The 25,001-nt window shown below is 42.0% G+C and overlaps 1 protein-coding gene across 1 annotated transcript in view; it reads left to right on the top strand.

Moving 5' to 3' along the window:
* Nucleotides 1-25,001, top strand: part of LOC124113498 — a 54,686-nt gene that overhangs the window by 21,496 nt on the left and 8,189 nt on the right. The window contains exons 2-4 of the mRNA XM_046473864.2: nt 5,187-5,289; nt 18,052-18,156; nt 18,819-18,927. Coding sequence (XP_046329820.1) covers nt 5,189-5,289; nt 18,052-18,156; nt 18,819-18,927 — 315 coding nt within the window. The 5' untranslated portion in view covers nt 5,187-5,188. The remainder of the gene's footprint in view (nt 1-5,186; nt 5,290-18,051; nt 18,157-18,818; nt 18,928-25,001) is intronic.

Genomic DNA, 25,001 nt, shown 5'->3' with positions numbered 1-25,001 from the left:
TTCCACCAGAAGCATTATCGCTTTCGGTCGACGTACATCGCCTGCAGAGAGGAAGCGGTCATTGAAGAGCCTAATCCTACTAGATTAATCCAACCCATATTTATCTCTTCTCCTTATTGAATGAAGTTCAAACTGTTGAATGAAGAACTCGCTGTTTGGGAGATCAATTCAATTTAGTAATCGACTGACGGCGAGCTCCGAGGTCTGGAGAACTGGTCAGTGTCACGGACCTGGCTATCGGAGCGGTCAGCGAGGACAGCCTATAGTATATCTTAGTTACATTAACGAGAAAAGTAGTTACTGTCAATGAAGATCAGGCGACCAAACAGTTTTGAAGAAACTTGAGGACAGACTAGAGACTGAGAATGGAATTTAAAAAAAGGATCAATATAGCAGGAAAAATAATGTCTGTCTGAGAATGAAAGAATTGCAGAGTGTAACCGAATTGTTTGTGATATTTTGAACAGAAATGCTAAAGCAGACGACCTCCCTTTAACCATGGATTCATTAGCCACAGCACACAGAGCAGGTAATAAGGAAAACCGATGACCTCGACCTATGTTCGTCTGATCTTTTTATTGTGAGGACAAAGTTTGGGCTTTGGGCCTGAGAGACCAACTAAGAAAGGACTCACTTGGAATCTCTAATTACCTCACAATCGAACAGCGCTGTACTATGAGACAACTTAAAGATGACAACAAACATGGCCACTTCAAGAACGAGAACCTCATAATCAAAGACAACCAGTACCAGCCTGAGACTGACCGTGGCAATCCTGGAAAGCAACGAACAGAACCAGTGATGAAGTCAACAACCAAAGAATCCTACGACCCCGAGCAATCCAGGCCCCGAGCTCACATAACACTTATAACCCAAAAGAGCAACAACCTTGGTGTGATAAAGAATGTTCACTTTATAGGATGGAAAGAGACAGTTTGTTTAAATGTTTTGGACGATGCAAGGATAATGCCTAATTATAACTGTACATGAAATATCGGAATATATATACCAGTATTTTACGTGATAAGAAACGTCTACATTCTGACAAAATGAAAGATAAATTATTATCCAGCATGCATGAAGTCAAAAGACTTCGGAGGACTCTATAACAACTCAAGGTTACAGATTTACATAAGTCGCCAGTAACGACTGAAAAGTGATTTGAATATTTTAAAAGATTATTGGACACTCCTGAACATGACTTGAGGTGAGGTGAGGTGATATTGGGTTTAACGTCGCGTCCAAGATTATTGCACTTATATAGCGACGTGCATGCACGTATGTGTGTGTGTTTGTGTAACTGCTTGTACTAGTCCGGACTGATGCCGATTTATAGTGCTAGCCCACTGAGATACCATGCCGCAGTTTAACATGAATACTGACTCCGAGCCGACCAGTCCTTGTTTTAGCCCCTTTATGCCGAGCGCCAGACAGGGTAACAACAAGTTCCATCTTTTAACGTCATTTGGTATGACGCGGCCAGGGATCGAACCCCGAACCTTCCGCTCTCCGGGCGGACGCTCTACCACTAGACCACGGAGGCGGTCGAACATGACTTGAAGGATGATGACGGCGAAGGTGCCTTCGCCAGCAGAACTGATGCAAACAGTTATATTGCTGACATAACTAAAGAAATATTAGACTCTCCTCTTACGAAGGAATAAATATTTAAAGCAATTAGGGACTTGAAATGTAATAAATCTTCGGGCATTGATTATGTAATCCCAGATTTTCTCTAAAGCTGCAAAAGACATTATTGTACCATGTATGGAACTTGTATTTTATATATTGCTTAGTACAGGCTACTTTCCAGCTTCATTGTGTACTGGCATAAGTATTCCACTGCATGAAAGGTGATACTCACTACCCGCACAATTACAAAGGAATTAGAGAGGCATATACAACAGTGCTAAACAGTAGGTTAACTTATTGGTCCAACACTTGTGTTAATACTGTGGAATCACAAGCAGGTTTTCGCAAAGGCTATAGCACTATTGACAGTATTTTTATTTTACAAGCTGTCATCCAACGTTACCTGTCTAGAATAAGCGGAAAATATATGCACTTTTTGTTGATTTTAAGAACGCATTTCACCTAGTACTAGAGTTAAATTATGGAATATCTGTAAACTTTCTTCAAGTTTTACAAATGTGTTAAAGCCTGTGTCAGGGCTAATAATAATGGTTACCATGCTTTTGAGTGCCCTTTGGGGGCTAAGACAATGCTGTATTTTAAGTCCGCTATTGTTCACTCTTTTTGTAAATGAATTAGCAGTTAAGGGAGAGGTCTCCTGCGGACCAGGTATCCAGTTCCACCCTGAACCTGCACAGTGGTTAAATTGGATAAGACCAGGTCATTGTTTTTAAGAATGGACTATTATACCTATACACAAGTTTACTGTATTAATGTCGTCCACAAACGAATACACATCAAAATCGGCCGATGTACATATATAAGGCAATGTGTATTAGAAACAAACTGGCACCCCGAGTCTCCGACTCTGTATTACCATTGTATCCTGGGCCTATATCGGTGACATTGCAGGGAGCTTACCTTCTGTACGTCCACAGAGAATATTTAAGTTATATATGTGGAAAATAGAAAGGAAAGCTCCAGAGCAGCATTCAGTCAGTACGTATAACGTTCCTCCCACACGCATGGGTAGGGACTAGTGGCGCCGATAGTATCTCTAATGTGTCGTTACTGGGTCTCAACCTGCACTGCACGCATAGATGTGGCTTAGGACGGGTGATGCCAGGTCAAATGAACCATTATCACCATGTTTCGCGACCGAATGGTATTTTTGTGGAACGCTTTTAGCAATTGTGAAATCGGGTGTGAGGGGAGAGACGGGTGGAAGAGCGAGGCGGGGAGTCAGGAGGGGCGTGGGCAGGGGGAGAGGGGTGAGGCGCGACGGGTGGGGTGCGAGAGGGTGAGGAGAGAGGGATGATTCGCGAGGGGTGTTGGGTGAGGGGCGAGGGGTGATGGGGTGAGGAGAGAGTGATGATTCGCGAGGGTGTGGGGCGAGGGGGTGAGGAGAGAGGGATGATTCGCGAGGGGTGTGGGTTGAGGGGGTGAGGAGAGAGGGATGATTCGCGAGGGGTGTGGAGTGAGAGGCGAGGGGGTGAGGAGAGAGGGATGATTCGCGAGGGGTGTGGGGTGAGGGGGTGAGGAGAGAGGGATGATTCGCGAGGGGTGTGGGGTGAGGGGGTGAGGAGAGAGGGATGATTCGCGAGGGGTGTGGGGTGAGGGGCGAGGGGTGATGGGGTGAGGAGAGAGTGATGATTCGCGAGGGTGTGGGGTGAGGGGGTGAGGAGAGAGGGATGATTCGCGAGGGGTGTGGGGTGAGGGGGTGAGGAGAGTGGGATGATTCGCGAGGGGTGTGGAGTGAGAGGCGAGGGGGTGAGGAGAGAGGGATGATTCGCGAGGGGTGCGGAGTGAGGGGATAAGGAGAGAGGGATGTTTCGCGAGGGGTGTGGAGTGAGAGGCGAGGGGGTGAGGAGAGAGGAATGATTCGCGAGGGGTGTTGGGTGAGAGGCGAGGGGTGGGGGTGAGGTGCGAGGGGGTGAGGAGAGAGGGATGATTCGCGAGGGGTGTGGAGTGAGGGGCGAGGGGCGAGGGTGAGGGTTAGGTTGTTAGAAGAGAGAAGAGGAACTAGGGATGAGGGAGAGGGGTGAGTAAGGGATTAAGGGAAGAAGGGGAAGCAAGAGCAAGAAACGAGTGTGAGGGGGTGAGGGAGAAGGGAGGGGGAGTTGAAACGTCACTGCAGTGTGAACTGTCGCCATGCTACTGTCCTAGATTAAGACCAGCAGTCGACATCCAGGGCTACAGATCAGTCCTGACAAGGAGAAGACATACGTATAGTACGACCTGACTAATGGTTAATAGTCCAATTTGTCAGCAGGCACGATCCCAACACAAACATAACTTGACAAGCCCGGGATGCGTAATACAACGGATAACATGAACACAGGGGAAGCCAGGGTAATTTGACCAACTCGGAACATCTGGCACTGGCATCACGAAGCCAATTGAATCTCAGAATATCCAAATCCAGAATACAGTGCGTGTTTGGTATTGACTGGATTACCAACGGGCCTTATTAATAACCCCGCGAGTTGCAATGCCTAGTTGTGTCCCTTAACCGTGCAAGGATCTGCTGGTTGTGAATCACAGCATCATTGCCATGCTCGTGGGTATCACCGTATTTGTTAGCCTCCATCACCCATGAGACTACCCTGTAGCCGTGATGAAGCTGAAGCAGGGTTTAAAGTGGTTTAAACTCATTTTCTCATTACAAGTCAAACCACGGATACATGAGTGTATGCTTTCGTGATCTGGAATGGTAAATAGTTTGTCCGTACGTTGTCAGATAATAATATTATCCAAATGAAATGATATTCATCATTTGGTTGAGTTACGTATTTCACACATTGTTTTCTGGAAGAACTTATTTCTTTGTATGTTTCTTTGTTTCTATACCTGGATCATGTGACGGCGGATCAATCTGCTACTTCAAATATGAATGTTAGTAGTTATTCTTTAGCTGGGAATTGACGTTTAAACATTATTTAGAAATTCAGCTTTGTCGATAACGTTAGACATAAGCACCGCATTGTCTTCAAAGCTATATTTAGGTCTTTGAGTAACACGATTTGGCAATAATTCAACAAAACTTATTTCATTAGTTCCCGATAGACATAACCCAATAATATTTTCAATAAACCCATTGTTGGTACCATACCGATATGTCTGGATTATTGCTGAAAGCGGCGGTCGGCCCAACTCGTCCAACCTTGGTTTTAGGCATCAAGGGGGAACACCCCCTGCCTCACCCCCACCCCCACCCCCGCACCTCCTCAAGTACGAGTCGCAGAACGACCCACATGCATATTTCTCTGTCTTTCATTCAGACATGTTAGTCCCCAAGCATCGAGGCCGGGCGGCAAGGCGATTGGTTAAGTGTCTCCGGAAGCTTTTCACTCACACCTACAAATACACCACAGCGTGTTTCATGTGATTGACAAATTGGTGAGCCTTCAGGGACAAAGTTTATGTGATCTATGCAAATCTATGTCGAGGTCGGTGCTATTGAATGGTAGTAAAGGGCCCATTCACCGACACATCGACTGTACAGCCCGTCACCATTGATCCGCCGACTATACGGTCTGATCTTTATTTTACAGCCATGATGTGTCACGGCGCGTCCTATGAGAGAGTGATGGTTGTCCTCGGCTTGGTCCTCGTTGCCGTGTCCTGTGTCGCACAGTCTAGGAAAATAGACTGCACGTGAGTAGACTCATCAAACTCCATCTTGTTTAATAAAGTGAAAGTCATAGCTCACATCACATCAAACAGTATACAGGAACAAACATAACTTGAAACAATTTATTTTGAAATAGTCTTTTTTTCCGAATATGTTATGCATTAGGAACATTAAAAATATAGTTTAACATATTTTTAAAATTGATATTGGAAGCAGGAACTCTTTTCCAGTCTCGCAACTAAAGTGAGTGAGGGTGTCAAAGGTGAATGACGGTGGAGATGGTGTTTGTGTTGGGTGGGTGTTTGGGTGTGTTGGTAGGTGGGGACTTGGGTGGGGGCTAAAACCGACCTTCGTTTTCAGGCAATGACTTGTCTGTTTGATAGACACTGCGGCCCTTGACGCCACCCGATCTCCGCGTTGATCCTACAGACCAACGTAACGCCGCATTGACCGGAATGTGAACTATATCGCGGCATGTAAGCTCCACATGGGACTAAATGACACATGTCGACTAACAGGATCGGGTGGTCAGGCTCAGTGACTTGGTTGATGCATGTCATCGTATTCCAATTGCGTGGATCGATGCTCATGATGTCAATCACTGGAATGTTTGGTTCAGACTCGATTATTTACAGATTTACTTGATTTATTTACAGCTGGAATATTGCTGAGTGTGGCGTTAGACAACAAACAAACAAGCAGTACAAAATGGTCATATAGATATGTGTTGGGAAAATAGCGGTACATCAGCTTAATGATACAAACGACCGACTGAAAGCCTGATTAGATACCCGTTTCCACCTACACATCCATTCTGAAGCCCATTTCTAATGGCTCCGCCGTGATAATGCTGGAATGTTGCTAGAAGCGGCGTAAAACCTCACTCACTCACGCACGCGCTCACTCACTCACTCACTGAAGCAACTCCGGCTGTATTCACCGCTCCACAATGCCCACACTCGATTGCTGTTGAAATGTCAGATGGGCAGCATGGCTACACCGCCAGACCGCTCCATCAATCTAATAACTGAATCTATCTCAATTAGTTTCATTCTCGTCATTAATATGTCGAATGTGCCAATGTCTTCTGTGATGTTTGTTGTGTTGGTCACATACACCCTCGTAAAGTAACCGTTTGGACGTTTAATATTATGACATGTACGTGCCGACTTCCTTTATTGTATTTATGCTTATTTGGTTTAGTGTACTGTTTGCCTTGGAATGTAACAATAATCAAATTTTAAAGATAGTCATCGAGCCATTACAAATGACAAAAGACTTCAAACAACACGTGACCTGACACGCCACAAGGGAATTCCCATTTTGTCAATACTACAAATTGATTGAAGCTATAAAAACGACAATGTATTTAACTGCTGTTTTTCTGACGTTTTATCTTTGAGAGGAGTTAGTTGTATGTCTCCCTCCCACGAGATTGATCACTTGTATCGATTCGATCTACGGATAACTCGACATAAGTATATATTATATATTTGTTTATGTCGAGTTATATGTAGTTCGAGCCAAACATCGATATTAGAGCCTGTGGGTGAAAAATATACGTTGTGTTTATCAAGATAGTGAAGAAATATAGTTGACAATGTGTCATTGTCAATCTCTCGAAATCACAACGTCCTGCAATATCCTGGTAGTCAGTGAGTGAGTGAGTGGGGTTTTACGCCGCTTTTAGCAATATTCCAGCAATATCACGGCGGGGGACACCAGTAATGGGCTTCACACATTGTACCCATGTCGGGAATCGAACCCGGGTCTTCAGCGTGACGAGCGAACGCTTTAATTAGAACCACTAGACTACCCGACCGCCCCACCTCCTGGTAAGCACATAAATATGAACGAGAACTCTTCAGCTATAACTGACCGCGTTGAGCACATGACCAAATTAATAAAATTGTTATATTTTCGGTATAGATATTATTCCATCATCTGATATTACATCCTCATACGTCTCGCCAGTGAGGGAAATTACTACTGTGACTTGATATCACGCTCTCAGTTCGGATATCAGAGGCCGGATTGAGTGCATTCACAGTTTGCCCTGGTGGTGCTCTCGTTCTCATATTAATCATATGAGATGAACATTTGAGATGCAGTTGTCAACGAGCCTTGACACTAGTCGCGTGGACTCGCACCATCATCAACACTGCCGACTATCCCTGACATCTTCACTATATAGTGCCAACTGGATTTGGCGGAGTAAGGGTGTAGCATCACAAAGACGTCGACATTGTAAACACGCAGAGGATGGCTTGTCTTTTAGAGAAAGTTGTCTTTTTTTATAAGTGAATGAGATGTTTTACAGTTGTTCGCGTGATTAGAGAGAAAACTAAGCTTGTGTGTCTGGCGTCCGAAACCCCACAACACGGGGATACGTACATCAAGTGTCAGGGGACCAACCTTGAGAAATGTCTTGCAAGCAATTAAATGGACAGTTTCAATCTTTTCAAATCTGTTTATATCCCACCTCTCAGAGTCATATAATAAAGTGGGATGAATTTGGGTGTCGAATATCCTAAAAGAACACAGATGGGTCAACCAAACCATGTTAATAGAATGATGGATCACTCACATTAACGCACGTCTACTTCTGGATGAAGTAAAATCTAAAATACATTTATTCATGTTTTACCTGTAGATGAAAAAAATATTCCTAAATATCTGTATGAGTCAACCCTTGAAAGATTTTCACCTTTATGTAACCATTTTACATTTCTCGATAAACGTTCACCTCTTCTTAATACCACAATATTTGTCCTGTCTTGATTTACTTTTTAACCCCATACATCTGCATACGAATCTGTAACCCCCATACCACATCAGATACAAGTATAACATCATCACATCTGCAAACATCATCAAAAAGATTTCAAGTACATCAGGAAAAATTGTACGTCATATTTGATGTTGTCTAAAATTTCCAAAGATAATTGATTGATGAAGGAGAATAAAGGCGGGCTTAATATACAACCTTGTTTTAAACCAATAGGACAGTCAACATAGCCAGCACTGCATCTGGCACATGCTTACTCCAATGAACAGATGGCTTTAAGGGCTTTTAACATTCTCCCGCTTAAACCAGATGCGTACAAACAACTCCAAAGCTGAAATACGAACAGTAGGATCGAATGCTCAACAAAGACAACGTGGAGTTTCTTTATCTTCTTTGATAAACATTTAATACCATCGCTTTAGCGTGAAAACATGATACAATGCAGAATATGCCCGTCGAAAACCAGCTTGAGTTTATGTTTCTTTATCTCTAACAGCCACAAAGTCTTCTATTAAATATTGAGGAATACTTTTCACAAACTTCACACAAAGGAGATATAGAGGATATTTCAAGTGTCGAGCGAAATATCATGTTTTCCTCATCGAGTGACGTGAAATATCAAGAGTTATGTTCTCTGCAGGGAAATATATAGGAATTGTTATGTTCACTGAAATGAAAATAGCACTTTCCTCAACTTCGTAAAACTCAGTCTTTCACACTTATGTATATAATAAATATTCCTCTGTAATTATTTGGATTGTGTTTGTTGCCTTATGAAATGGAATAATGGTTGTCTTCGTCCAGGACTCAGGAAACACACCAGAATCAAATATCTTGTAAGATACATTTCTTAAGATTGGAATATAGAAAGTTATGAAAACATTAGCATTTCAATGATAACATCATGTGGAGATTGCTGCCTGATTCTCTTGTTTTATGATGGGCGACTCCAGAATGCATATATCAACACAAGGCATTCTACATGGTCGGTGGTATAGCTGTTTTCACTATTTTGATACTTTGCATATATATGTGTGACAATATAGTGGCGATATAGTGAGGATGGGATAGTCTAGTGGCTAAAGCGTTTGCTCGTGGCACCGGAGACCCGGGTTCGATTCCCCTCATGGGTACAATGTTGACTCCTGCAGTGATATTGCTGGAGTAGTGCTAAAGACGGCATAAAATCATATTCACTCACTCACTTATGTGACATTAAATATCTTTACTTTCATTTGACTGGTTTTGTCGGAGTTTTCTCAGATGTCGTCTAGCTTCAGGTAAGCCCGTACACAGATCAAATTATAAAACCCTTTTATATGTGGAGTGTTAATATTTGTAACAGGGTTTTCATACATTCGGCTGCATTGAGAATAATGTTTACAAACATTTCTAACCACGACTGATATTAGTTTCCAATATACTTGTGATTTCATTAACTGAAGGGTACGAATTATTAAGAATATCTAAAAGTAATGTAACTTAATACACACCACATCTATATTTATACGATGTTTCTAGATTCTCGGCATTATAACTTGAACGTGCGAACATGAACAGACGATGCCATTTAGAAAGAGGTCAAATGTAACAAATGTTATGTTTTGGGATAACACTTTCTTTGTAGACCCGTGAAGATTCCGGGGTAGAATAGATCTTCAGCAACCCATACTTGCCGTAAAAGGCGACTTTGCTTGTCGTAAAAGGCGACTAACGGGATCGGGTGGTCAGGCTCGCTGATTTGGTTGATACATGTCATCGATCCCAATTGCGTGGATCGATGCTCATGATGTCAATCACTGGATTGTCTGGTCCATATTCGATTATTTACAGACCGCCGTCATATAGCTGGACTATTGCTGGACAACAAACCAACCAACCAACCAACTTTCTTTGTAAAGTGCAGATTAATGGAGTCTTTTTGGTCCCGTCCGGGATTCGAACCCACACTGTCAAAGTGAGGCAGTTTATCGCCAGCACACAAAGTCAGCGATCACTCCGGACGTGACTCAACCCAAAATAGCTTTGAGTAAAAATAGCATTGCTGTTACACAATGCTTTGTCAAACTTTAAACACACACCGTTATCTGTATCAGTTGTTATTTGTTGGCAGTATGTGGTTATTGTGTTTTTGACCGTCAAGATTACACCGCCGCAGAGTCTACCAGCCTTAGCTTGTCTGTAACCTTTAGCGATATACAAATCATACGGTAGGACTACTTACGTTTTTATATATTCCATAGAGTAAGTATTCATGTTTTTTTTGTCGCAAAACCTTCAATATGCCAAGTTAAAAGTCCGAAATCAAAAAAGAAATCGGAGTGTTTTGCACCTGCTTTATATTCAGATCAAGTGTTGTGGCCAGGCCGTCTCATTTAGCACGATCAAAGTACATTGTTGTGTGACGCCACTCATTGTATAGACAATCAGTGTGGAAGATAACAATGACGCTTCCCAAAGAATATGCGCATGCGTGTTTCCTACCAGAACTGACGACGTTAACCAGTGCAGTGGGCGTGAACAGCTTGTTGATTAATTACTTCAATGTTTCTCTCAGCTCAGGCGAGGTAATACACATTTTCACACAAATGTCTTTTTGTATGGAGACCATGCCACACACTGACTCTGCAGACACATAGACATACAGACAAAGTGACCGTCATTTGCAGGAATCGTGTGATTAGTGACCATAAGTTGGGTTTAACGCCTCTTTTAACAGTATTCCAGTTATTTCACGGCGTGCCAGCTTAGTGTAGGATACGTTTACCACTTGAAACCCACGAGCAGGGGTATGGTGCTGACAAATCTAGAAACATAATCGGGGCGAACCGGGATACGAACCTACAATCATAGGTTTCCGACGTGCCAAGGGACGCAACTCTGCCCAGCGAATCGCGGCGCCTTAGACGACTGGACCACCCGTGTCCCCGTCAATGAAAGTGGCAGAATTGAATTATTTGATAAGTATCATCTTATTGTTCTTTTAGCGGAGAATGTATTCCCCATGCTCACACTATCGTCCACTAGTCGGTACTCACAGTATCGTTCTCTACTCGGTGCTCACACAGTCGTCCACCAGTCGGTGCTCCCACTATCGTCTACTAGTCGGTGATCACAATATCATCCACTAGTCGGTGCTCACACTATCGTCCACTAGTCGGTGCTCACAATATCATCCACTAGTCGGTGATCACATTATCGACCACTAGTCGGTGCTCACACAATCGTCCACTAGTCGGTGCTCACACTATCGTCCACTTGTCAGTGATCACACTATCGTCCACTAGTCCGTGCTCACACTATCGTCTACTAGTCGGTGCTCACATTATCGTCCACTAGTCAGTGCTCACACTATCGTCCACTAGTCGGTAATTCCGTGTGATTCGGGTCGTGATGCTCGAGATTGTTCCCGTTTCATTCACTAACTCCGCAGATGCACAGATATTGGGGGCGTCGCATGTCTGGGGAAATATTTCTGAACCACCAAATGTCAGACAATATTAATAATTTCCCTTCATGAATATATGCGTGTATCGTTCAAGACCAGAATCTAAATGGTATTTAGATATACACGTTTAATTGGGCAAAGCCAAATTGGTTAGTTTGGGTTGATATACACGTTAGCAAGATGATCATGCCGAGTTAAATCAATAGCTGCAATACATTGAATCTACATAACACAATAAGTAGAGTACACACGACCAGCCCAAACACAATATATTATGCGTCAGTTCTCCAAACCACTGTTACTTGTAATGCTATTACAGTACAGTAAAAAGCAGCTTTCATGAATTTAATTTTCAGCTCTTCGCTACAAATACCTTCAGAAAATAACTTTGAATTAGAAGTTTAAACCAGGTTTCATTTCTTCGAACGTTATCCGTGAATATGTCTCGGAGTCACACCATTTCAGTCTCCATCACAGACGCCTTACACAGAGTTCGTATCGATCTGACTCCAACAGTATTGTGAACACATACTCAGCAGCACAATCGTTTTTTTACAGTTATTTTTACAGTTAAGACGAGGGAGGTCAAAGAAGACGGACCTGTGAAAATCCGGGGTAGAATAGGTCTTCAGCAACCCATGCTTGGCCTAAAAGGCAACTATGCTTGTCGTAAGAGGCGATTAACGGGATCAGGTGGTCAGGCTCGCTGACTTGGTTAAAGCATATCATTGAATCACAATTGCGTGGATCGATGCTCATGATGTCAATCACTGGATTGTCTGAATATTTACAGGCCGTCATTCAGCTGGAATATGCTGGAACAAACAAACAAACAGACAAAGAAGACGCGTGAATTGGCTGTACAGAGTTCCGTCCCTTAGCCATGCCAGGATCAGCTAATGGAGGGTTCAAATCCCAGATTCAGACTTTGTATCCGTGGTTTGACAGCACCATGTCCGTGTTCTGGATAATCGTATCTCGTCTTCGTCACTTGCGGCTTTCCCCCAACGTTAAACTTACATGTCGTGATGTGACTGAGATATTTTTCCAAGCGGCGTTAAGGAATTCACCAATGGGGAGTAAGTAGGGGACACGCTGATCACACTGGCAATCAAGAGGAGACATGACTGCGTACAGTGTTATAACATTCTATGTGCCCTATGACCCACCGCCAGCAGCTGTGCTGACCGTATCTCTGTGCTACTCCCTATATACTATATTGACATTTCCCTGTCGTTATACGGACCTACGTGATGTCCGTGTTTTTCTAATAGATTCCCGATTCGGAACATGCCGCACTAACAACCGTCCATAAGGTGAGGTGAAATGGGGTTTAACGTCGCGTCCAAGATTATTGCACTTATATAGCGACGTGTGTGTGTGTGTGTGTGTGTGTGTGTGTGGTTGTACTAGTCCGGGCTGATGCCGATTTATAGTGTTAGCACACTGAGATACCAGTTTAACATGAATACCCCACTCAGACACAGTACAGCGGACCAGTCCTTGTTTTAGCCTCCGAATGCCGAGCGCCAAACAGGGCAACAACAAGTACAATCTTTTAACGTCTTTTGACATGACGCAGGTGAGGATCGAACCCCGAACCTTCCGCTCTCCGGGTGGACGCTCTACCACTAGGCCATTGAGGCGGTCCCACGACGCTTGTACTGTGTGGCAGTTGTAGCTGTGTGCTACAGGGCAATGTCAAAATGTACCAGGGACGACAGAAATACGGTTACACCGTGTTACAGCTACTCTGTGTTACAGCTACACCGTGTTACAGCTACACAGTGTTACAGCTACACCGTGTTACAGCTACTCTGTGTTACAGCTACACCGTGTTACAGCTACACCGTGTTACAGCTACACCGTGTTACAGCTACACCGTGTTACAGCTACTCTGTGTTACAGCTACACCGTGTCACAGCTACACCGTGTTACAGCTACACCGTGTTACAGCTACACCGCGAGTACTTCAAGAATCCCGCCACGGGCCCTCGAGTGACACAGGTGGTTCTGGTATGAGATGTATTGTATCACTACATCAGGACAAGCATCAGTTACCAGCAACATGTAAACATGGTTTACTTTTTCAACCATTATGTCCATGACGCAAGTAACACTCCATACAAGCCAACTGGTCGACTGAAGATCCAACTACAATTTGCCATAATGTGTCATCCGTCTGTTGTCTGTCCGTTAAATGTGGGCTCAGACACAAATCAAGTAATTGAAATAAAAACAGGACGAGAGGCACCAAAGAATAGGCTTTGCTAGCTGTTACCACATCGAGAAACCTCGTGAACCCTTCGGAAATTAAAAACCCCCCAAGAGAACGCCTTGTCCTCAGCTGGAGTCAGATTTGTTCATAACATTCATAATTTCAATTTCGTCTTTTGAAAGAAAAAATGATTCGAAATGATTAAGCCACAGAAAGAAGACTAAAATTCAGTTGGGTTAAGTGATTTTCGCATGGCTTTAAAATGAAAACCAGATCATTTTAAAAAATTGAAAGCAATTTAAAATGTAAATGTTTCAGAATCTTCTTCTCGGAATCTAAAATGCTCGAAGAGTTTTTCATGTTATAATAGTTAAAAATGTAATCCTTGTTCCAAAACAAATACAACAAACTTAAAATAAAAGTTACAAAATCTACTGAGATATTCTGAGGTTATTCAAACATTATACTCTTTGATGAGATAGCATTGTCATTGTCATACGTGTTGAATACACCATTGAATGATGACAGACATATGCTTACTTTAATAGAGATGTGTGAACTAGACATTAAAAACAGGGAAAAACGGGCATCGATAAAACACTTCGATTCTGTCATTTTGTCTGAAAATGAAGTTCCTTTTGTCCTCGTTTGTCCAGTCTATACTAAAATACGTTAAACCCCCATGTCCTCTATGTCGATGCCAGTGCTACAATCACAGGTGAGGATGACCTTCTGATGCTAGCTGCTTTATAACTTGGCACATGTTATCAAAGGCACTGCCAAACCGCCATGCATGGAACTAAACTGCAAGACAAGAGAATTTATCATACCTCAATGTCGTGAATGATGAGATCTGATTGGTCCACATGATCTTGATAAACTACTGCATGACCCGCCTTTGATGGTGATAAATTTCCCATCGGGAGAATAAATCTCTTATACCCCGCCACGAGTACTACAGGCTGCACGTTCATTTCTGAGAGACAGAATAAATCCTTTATACCCCTCTTCAAAGTAAAAAGCCGCACGCTTTTTCCGAGTCAATGGATGTCAAGTGACATAGCCAAGCTAACCTCAGCTCAATTGAACAGCTGTTTTCTATCAATTTGAAATTAATTTGAAATATTTTACAGTGTCATATTAAAACATGTCGTTTTATAGCACTCGCCGAGGCGAGTTGTGTAAAACCGAATGAGGGATGCATAAAACCCCATATACCCCGAGTGATCCTGCTACAACTTATAGTATACACCCTTGCTTGATGGGGGCAAGAAATGAAACCAACAAGAAATAGCTATGCCGTGGTGATGTTTGTTGTTTGTTTTATTTATGTTTGTTGTTTAACACAGCACTCAGCAATGGTCCAGTCATATGACGGCGGTCTGTAATTAATCGAGTCTGGACCAGACAATCCAGTGACTAACGTCATGAGCATCGAACCACGCAATAAGGATACGATGACATGCACCAACCAAGTGAGCGCGCCTGACCACCGATCCCGTTAGCCGCCCCTAATGACAAGCATAGTCGCCTTTTACGGGAAGCATGGGTTGCTGAAGACCTATTCCACCCCGGATGTTCACGGGTGTATTTGATACGGATAATACATGTTATTATGTTTTTGGAACTTAAGTTTGCAGTATGTCGGACCTTTTTTCATCCTAGATACGTTTTGATAACTTGAAAACGTGTACTTGCTATAGTTAAGGCTGACAGTTATTGTCCTCGCTGTTCAGTAATACTTGTCATCACGTTCATGCCCGAGTAACCAGCATCAAGGGGCCTTATTACAAACATAGACTGATGAAGTGTGACTCACGGAGTAGGTTGAACTGTACAGACGAGGTCGTGATAAAAAGGTTCTTGTTTCATGGTCAGGCGAAATAATGTCCTTGCATCCAGCACACTCCTGTCTAAACATATGTGTTACCATAATACTGACCTGTAAAGTTCCTCTATATATAACAATGAGACCCGTGAAGAGCCGGGTAGAATAGGTCTTCAGCAACCCATGCTTGCCGTAAAAGGCTACTATCCTTGTCGTAAGAGGCGACTTACAGGATCGGGTGTCAGGCTCGCTGACTTGGCTGATGCATGTCATCGTATCCCAAGAATATCAAGAATAGACTTTGCAAGCTGTTCCCACACCGAGAAACCTCGTAGTCAGATTTGTTCATAGCGTTCATGATTTCCATTTCGTCTTTTGAAAGAAAAAATGATTCGAAATGATTAAGCCACAGAAAGAAGACTAAAATTTAGTTGTGATGTTAAGTGATTTTCGCATGGCTTTAAAATGAAAACCAGATCATTTAAAAAAATTGAAAGCAATTCAAAATATAAATGTTTCAGAATCTTCTTCTTAAGGAATCTAAAATGCTCGGAGAGTTTTCCATGTTATGATAATTAAAAATTTAGTCCTTGTTCCAAAAAGAATACAACAAACTTAAGATTGAAATAAAAGTTACAAAATCAACTTCAGAAGAAACATATCACCGATATTCTGAGGTTATTCAAACGTTATACTCTGTGATGAGATAGCGTTGTCATTGTCATACGTGTTGAATATACCATTGACATATGCTTACTTTAATAGAGATGTGTGAACTAGACATTAAGCATAAAAGAGGGAAACACGGGCATCGATAAAACACTTCGATTCTGTCCATTTGTCTCAAATTGAAAATGAAGTTCACATTGTCCTCGTTTGTCCAGTCTATACTGATACACGTTAAACCCATGTCCTCTATGTCGATGCCAGTGCTACAATCACAGGTGAGGATGACCTTCTGATGCTAGCTGCTTAATAACTTGGCACATGTTATCAAAGGCACTGCCAAACCGCCATGCATGGAACTAAACTGCAAGACAAGAGAATTTATCACACCGACATATCAGAATGGTGAAATCTGATTGGTTCACATGATCTTGATAAAATACTGCGTGACCCGTCTTTGAGGGTGATAAATTTCTCATCGGGGGAATAAATCTCTTATACCCCGCCACGAGTACTACAGGCTGCACGTTCATTTCTGAGAGACAGAATAAATCCTTTATACCCCTCTTCAAAGTAAAAAGCCGCACGCTTTTTCCGAGTCAATGGATGTCAAGTGACATAGTCAAGCTAACCTCAGCTCAATGGAACAGCTGTTTTCTATCAATTTGAAACTTATTTGAAATATTTTACATCGTCATATCAAAACATGTCGTTTTATAGCTCTCGCCGAGGCAAGGCGAGGTGAGTGGTGTAAAACCGAACGAGGGACGCATCAAACCCCATGTACCCCGAGTGATCCTGCTACAACTTATAATATACACCTATACACCTACCTATAATAGGTCTTCAGCAACCCATGCTTGCCGTAAAAGGCGACTATGCTTGTCGTAAGAAGCGACGAACGGTATCAGGTGGTCAGGCTCACTGACTTGGTTATCCCAATTGCGTGGATCGATGCTCATGATGTCAATCACTGGATTGTCTGGTCCAGATTATTTACAGACCGCCGTCATATAGCGGAGTGCGGCGTTAAACAACAAATAAACAGACAAAAAATATGACAATGACGCCATGCTTTCCTTCGCTATCAGGCAACCCATATTCAAAACCCATCTGATACCCCCTGACACACCTCCCTGACCGAGGGGACCGTGTATTGAATAGTATTTCAGGAAGATCACAGCTGTCACCTTAATCTTGAAGAAAACTGACACAGGTCTTGCACGTTTACCATCTTTAAGACCCACACTTATGGTGCTGCCAAACCAACGATCAGTGCGACTCTGGGATTCGAACCCCATTACCATGAGTCGTCAATATCAATACATGTTCACGTGAAGGTATTCTTACGTACCTAGTCATCAACAAAACACTGGTTTCAGCAAAGTTAATGTTTTCACAATATTCGAATAGAGTGAGGTTGAATGTGCCCCTATGGTGCTTATTGCTGTGTTTGTTTGTTTGTTTGTTTGTTTGTCTAACGCCGCACTCAGCAATATTCCAGCTATATGACGGCGGAGATATATGACGGTTATCTCTAAATAACCGGGCCTGGACCAGACAATCCAGTGATTGACATCATGAGCATCGATCTACGCAATTGGGATAAGCAAGTCAGCGAGCCTGACCACCTGATCCCGCTCGTCGCCTCTTACGATAAGCATAATCGCCTGTTACGTCAAGCATGGGTTGCTGAAGACCTATTCAACCCCGGATCTTCACGGGTCGCTTATTGCTGTGACACTGTATGTGTTGTGTATATGCACGTGTTGCATATTTAAAAGAGTATTCAGAAATGTACTTGTATCACATGGCTGTTCTATCCTCCACCCTACAGGCGGTTCGTATTTGCCCCCCGGTGCCGCGGTGTTGCCGCCAAGCGAGCCCAGGCAGCTATCATGGACGCCGCCGACAGTGACGACTTGTCAACGTTAAACAAAGAGTAAGTCGACAACGTACCATGAGCTCTGTTTTCAGGAGTATACTATGTGATATTTCTTTAATGTTTTCTGTAAGAAAATACTTAATCCACAGACATAAACGACAGTAGTCGCGCAGCCAAATGTCAACTATTTGTTGCTTGTCTGTATTTTTCAGCTGGACAAATATTGATTGTGTCTACCTGACATTATACCTAGAAAATGTTTGGAAATAGCAGAATCCAATTTCCCAAACAGGTGGTGTTATTCTGATATTCGTACTTTCCACGGCTGTTGTGTTTTAGTTAGTATTCTCATACAGGTAGGTAAGGGTTTAAGGTTAACGAAAGCTAAAAGTCGTAAACACATTGACGAACAGAGGATACTGGCCGCTACTAAGGGGCGCAACTCTGTCAAACGAATTGCGGAACCTTAAAACACAGGCAGCCTTGACATTAAAATTGTATCTTAACCAACTTCAGAACAGTTAGATTTAAGTTAGTTAAATGTTTATTTTATCCTGTAAGGAAATGCAGTGCAACACGTGGTGGCCGTCGAAGCAGTTGTCTCACAGTTTGCCGCCATATTGACCATAGGTGTTGTGATGTAACTTTACAGTGACTGACCATTTCCCATGTACAATGCGTGCCATTATATGAACTGACCAACGGTCATCTTTCTGCAGGCCGTCACTAGTGGACAACGACTGGAACACCGACGACACCGACTCCTACCAGAGACTGCGGTTCCTGGCTGCGAAGCTGGGTCTCCGTCCCGTCAACGTTGACAACACGGTACGTCGGTGCCTTTCTCAAGTCAATGTCTTTGTCTCAAGTCAGTGTTATGCTCTGTCCATCATGTAACCCATCTTTGCAATAGCTCACAAAGCTCTATTCAAATTCAACTAATCCTGCATATGTTTGCGTTTTTAATCCTCTTTATGAGGACATGTATCATAAAACGCCTCCCCTTATTCCGCCACTTGGAGTGAGAATCGAACCTGCCATTTCTGCTGCTGCCCCAATCTTCAAAATATAGCTCCAACTCAGCTTTTGTCGTCTCCCCCCGTGTCAGTTGTTACAGCTTCAACTTCAACTAAACTTAAGAAATCTGAAACAAATCAACTTATTAATCAACAAGATTAAAATCAATTAAAACACACTTATGATACTTACAAATCTATATTTACATATGGATCCAAGGATGGTGACGCTGTTTCCAGCGCCACCGTCATTGGATCCAGGACTATATCATCAAGATTACCAGATAACTTTTCCATTTTTACGACTGAGTCAAAGGTTATCTTTACAGCACTAGAATATATAAATAAACAATCAAAATATAAACCGTTCATTATATTTTCAGACTCTCTTTCCTGTCTTCAGGCAATTAAATATCAGTCTTGCAAACATCTACTTTTAATAAAAATTAATGAATTATATAATGATCTTGCTCCTGGCCAATACGACATCGTCTTTTGTTGGTTACCAAGCCATATAGGAATCATTGGTAACACAATGGCTGCTGCTGCTGCAAAAGCAGCACTCAACAAATCTTTGACACCACTTCTGATCCCACACACTGATTATAAACCCGTGATTGGATCATATATCCGAGATCTGATACAAAAGAAGTGGGACACAAAAGTAGGTATCGATAAATTACATGAATTTAAACCAAATATCGGTTACACCTACTTGGGTTGTCAGTCCAGATTTGAAGAGGGCGTAATGCGGCGATGTCGTATTAGCAATAGCAGGTATACAAAGGAATATATATTGAAAGGTGGGTGATTATCCTCCATTGTGTATCCCTTGTGATGAAAGAATCACGGCCAAGCATGTTCTGCTTGACTGTTGATTTTCCCATCACAAGGGATAAATAATTCCAATCATCATCAATTAAGGTTCTTTTTAATACTAGCAATTGTCATTTAATTATAGGTTTTTATAGGAAATTGAATTTATCGATAAATTTTGAATTGTGCAGATAGGTATATATTAAATTGGTAATGTATAATTTGTGACTTAGATGGTAAGTGGCTGTATTCTCAAAGGGGGTTGAAGTAGCGTAAAATTATTGTCCCCTGAGAGGCTATGTAGGGCCACATCATTCAAGGTACATTTATTCATACCAGACTTGAGATTTCAAGATGCTATGTTGACATTTTAAGATTATAAGTTGACATTTCAATATAATAAGTTGACATTTCAAGATATTAACTTAAAATTTCCAGATACTAACTGCTCATTATCTTGAAATTTCAAGAAACAAAATAAAAAACAAATGGCCCTAAAAGGCTTCCGTTAGAATATATCTTGGTATCAAATGTTTGGTCCCGAAGTAATTATGTCTGTGTTATCTCTGTTAGTGTGATAAGTGCAATTGCACGTCGTCTCCGCCATTGGTTCCACGCTAAAACTCGCCATCCAGTCAAAGTCGACTGATACACGGAGGGACAAAGCTAAGTTAGTGATGCAAAGGATGAAAATGGTGACTTAACTTCCGAAACGAATGGTAGGGAATGGTTCCAGGGTATTTGTCGTCATAGAAACGCGATATAACTCATTAGATAATCACGGATGGGATACTCGATTCCAAGGTAACACAATGTCTAGATTTTACAAGAAAAGTTTGGTGTCAATAACGAAACACATTCGACAGCATCTCAGACAGACCACGGTTTTATGATAAGACGAATCTTCTCCGAGAAGAATGAATACATGCTTGTTGTAGTGTTCATATTAAATACTAGTATACATTTAGAGCAATAATCAAATTGTAGTTCATCAGCCACTGGCGCGTTATGATGAATTAATACTGATATGAGGCGCTGAACCCAACAAAACGAAATTCATCTTCAAACCAACTTTGGTTACAGACCCTTTCTATAAATGAATTGGAGGTGAGCAGTGTCTGTCTGTTTTCCGGGCTAATGTGATAAGAATTCCTTGTCGGACGCCGTGACTCAGATTTGTGGTAACGAAGCAGTAGATCACACAGCTCAACAACGCCGACTCAATTAGTATTGACTGGCCTGTAGTGAACGTGAAGTGACAAGTTTTGCTCTCTTGTTCGTAAAATAAAAAACACGCGGTGACTACTCAAAACATTATCGGTCTGGTGAAAATATAAAAAGGTGAAAAGGGTTTGTTTTTTAGGACACAAACCAAAAGGTTACCTAGATTCCTATATAGACCTGGGAGCCGTTGTACAAAGCGATCTTAGCGCTAAGGTGATCACAATTCCCATACCTTAACACAGCACTAAGGTTGTTTTGTACAATGGCACCAGGTATTAATTTATTTTTTAAGCTCAAACGTAGATGACTGTCATGGCAGGGGGACAGGGAGGTTTGTTCACATTTACTATGCTACATACGTCATAAGGTTGGTGACCTCGAATTGATCTAGTTTGAGTTCCTTGTCAATGTTGGAACTTAGTTAACAGACAGAAGAAAGAAACGTTTCGGTTCGTATGCAGAAGTTAATCCTGTAATTTAAATTAAGAGGACGGGGACACCTAGAATAGGGTTTGCCAAGTCTTTCAAAAACAAGAAACCTCGCGAACGCCATTTGAGGTGATGTACATTGAACCCCATTATATCGATATATCGTTGAAGGCGGTGTAACTCGAACCCCATTATATCAATATATCGTTGAAGGCGGTGTAACTAGAATCCCATTATATCAATATATCGTGGAAGGCGATGTAACTCGAACCAACAATAGAAATATGTAGTTGTATGCTCGGCACTGGGGTCTGATATCTGTACGCTGCTTGTTTCGACCTTCGGATATCTCAGATGTTCCACGAAGGGTTCTTTGATGTACCCTCTGACAATACTGTGTGGTCATACGTAGGTGCAATAAGTGCATGCCTCCTCGTGCTGGTAAGGAGTGAATGTTGTTTAAAGCCGCAGTCAGCAGTATTCTAGTTATTGTTTGTTTGTTGTTTAACACCGCTCTCAGCAATAGTTCAGCTATATGACGGCGGTCTATAAATAATCGAGTCTGGACCAGACAATCCAGTGATTGACATCATGAGCATCGATCCACGCAATTGGGATAAATGACATGCATCAACCAAGTCAGCGAGCCTGACCACCCGATCCCGTTAGTCGCCTCTTACGACAAACATAGTCACCTTTTACGACAAGCATGGGTTGCTGAAGACCTATTCCACCCCGGATGTTCACGGCTGTAGTTATAGTTTGGGGCAAGTGGACACGCAGTCTACCAAGTCACCGCACCTGACCACCCGATTCTCTTCAGCCTACTCTTACAACAAGCTTTAAATACGAGGGGTTCTTCTACCACCAGACATATAGCGGAGTAGAGTGCGTCAGTGAGACATCCAGGGGAGTCAACATTGCATAATACATTATGAGACACATAGCGGTGTTCAAACCACCATCCCTAACCTCATCCAAGGGGGCCGAGAAAACGCAAAATATGCTTTCAGGAATGTATGTTTTAGGATTTGTTTCTAATTGCAATTTCTAATCGTGAAGATTGTCCATGTTTGGCATCACACATGCCACCATGTCTTACCATATCTTAGTGACAGGAACAAATACAGTGTCACAGACAGCTTACACATTCCTAATATTCATACTCTAGCTATCGCGAGTAACAGGTCATTTGGACAAATTTTAAAATAAAGTTGAATTCGAAAATTCTAAATACTGCGAAGTTCTAAATACTCGCGGCTCCTCATATGCACACCTTTCTGTAAGGACAAACCCTAGTCACTTCACAAAAATCATGTAATTGAATGTTCACTGGCAGCCACGCTCAAGTTGTGTCCTGATCAATGTCTATTACGTATCAGTCTAATAACTAAAGGAAATAAATGCTTCAAGTCCCAAGCGGCAATAAGCATGGCCGGCTTGACTCCCCATCAATACTTAATTACCAGAAAATCGACATCGTTTATTGCCCAATGCCTCCGTGTGCCCCCGCACAATGGAAATAACACAAATCGTGACCCACAAATATATAACTTATTGTTTTTGGGGTCTTTGTAATTTCCTCAATTGTTGGACGGTTTGGCTAAGTGAGCGTGATCTGCGTCTGGTAGTCACCGACATGCGCTGCCACGCTGTGGCGAGGTCACGTGGTCATGTTATTCCATGTCACGTGACCATGTTATTTCATGTATATGTTACAGCGACGGGGAAATGTATTCAAACATGATATCTCTATTTGCTTTCTGTTAATGCAATGTTTACTTAATTATGTCATCCTATATTGATTCTCCGTTGCTACATGGAACGGAGGACAGGATTTAATTTGTCGGTGCGTGTTCGATGTCGTGATCGTTGATGCGGTTGTACATTGTGTTGTCGTGTCCACATACATCAATATAGACAGCTGCAGCCGTTACTTGAACCGTATACATGGACATTACGCGGTGCTGTAATTTACATTAACTGGTCAACAAGCTTTTGATAAAAACACGACCTCTCAAATTGTACTCCGGCACAGCGCTTACGTTCACATTGCGCAAACACACTGAGCGTTCATATACTCCGATCTACACGCATTTCACTTGCTTGAAACCCCATTGTAAAGATATTAGACTGCTTGATTCACACACAGCGAATGCGATTTCTGTGCAGGTCGTTATCTGAAAGCAAACGGTATAGGACTTGTAAATAAAGAGTTTGTTTTTCCGACGATTTCAGCAATATTTCAGCAATATAACTGCGGGGGACATAAGAAATGGGCTCCCTTGTGGGAATTCGAACTCGGCGTGACGAGCGAACACTTGAACCGATAGGCCACCGTTGTTATGAGTAATCATTGTATGGTACATTAGTGAGACATATAGTCAACATTGTATACATAGTAATTTCATGAGACATGTCGTGGAGAATAGTATATAAGTGAGACATATAGCGGAGTCAACATTGTATATATAGTACATTAGTGAGACATATAGCGGAGTATAGTACATTAGTGAGACATATAGCGGAGTCAACATTGTATATATAGTACATTAGTGAGACATAGAGTGGAGTATAGTACATTAGTGAGAAAACAGCGGAGTATAGTACATTAGTGAGACATATAGCGGAGTATTGTACATTAGTGAGACATAGAGTGGAGTATAGTACATTAATGAGACATATAGCGGAGTATAGTACATTAGTGAGACATAGAGTGGAGTATAGTACATTAGTGAGACATATAGCGGAGTAAAGTACATTAGTGAGACATATAGCGGAGTATAGTACATTAGTGAGACATACAACGGAGTAAAGTACATTAGTGAGACATAGAGTGGAGTATTGTACATTAGTGAGACATAGAGTGGAGTATTGTACATTAGTGAGACATAGAGTGGAGTATAATACATTAGTGAGACATATAGCGGAGTATAGTACATAAGTGAGACATAGAGTGGAGTATAGTACATTAGTGAGACATATAGCGGAGTCAACATTGTATATATAGTACATTAGTTAGACATAGAGTGGAGTATAGTACATTAGTGAGACATAGAGTGGAGTCAACATTGTATATATAGTACATTAGTGAGACATAGAGTGGAGTATAGTACATTAGTGAGACATATAGCGGAGTCAACATTGTATAAGTAGTACATTAGTGAGACATAGAGTGGCGTATAGTACATTAGTGAGACATAGAGTGGAGTATTGTACATTAGTGAGACATATAGCGGAGTCAACATTGTATATATAGTACATTAGTTAGACCTAGAGTGGAGTATAGTACATTAGTGAGACATTTAACGGAGTATAGTACATTAGTGAGACATACAACGGAGTATAGTACATTAATGAGACATACAGCGGAGTCAACATTGTATATATAGTACATTAGTGAGACATATAGCGGAG

The sequence above is a fragment of the Haliotis rufescens genome, unplaced genomic scaffold (genome assembly GCF_023055435.1).
Source record: "Haliotis rufescens isolate VD_foot unplaced genomic scaffold, xgHalRufe1.0.p SCAF_6, whole genome shotgun sequence".
NCBI lineage: Eukaryota > Metazoa > Mollusca > Gastropoda > Lepetellida > Haliotidae > Haliotis > Haliotis rufescens.
This window is presented reverse-complemented; position numbering and strand designations above follow the sequence as displayed.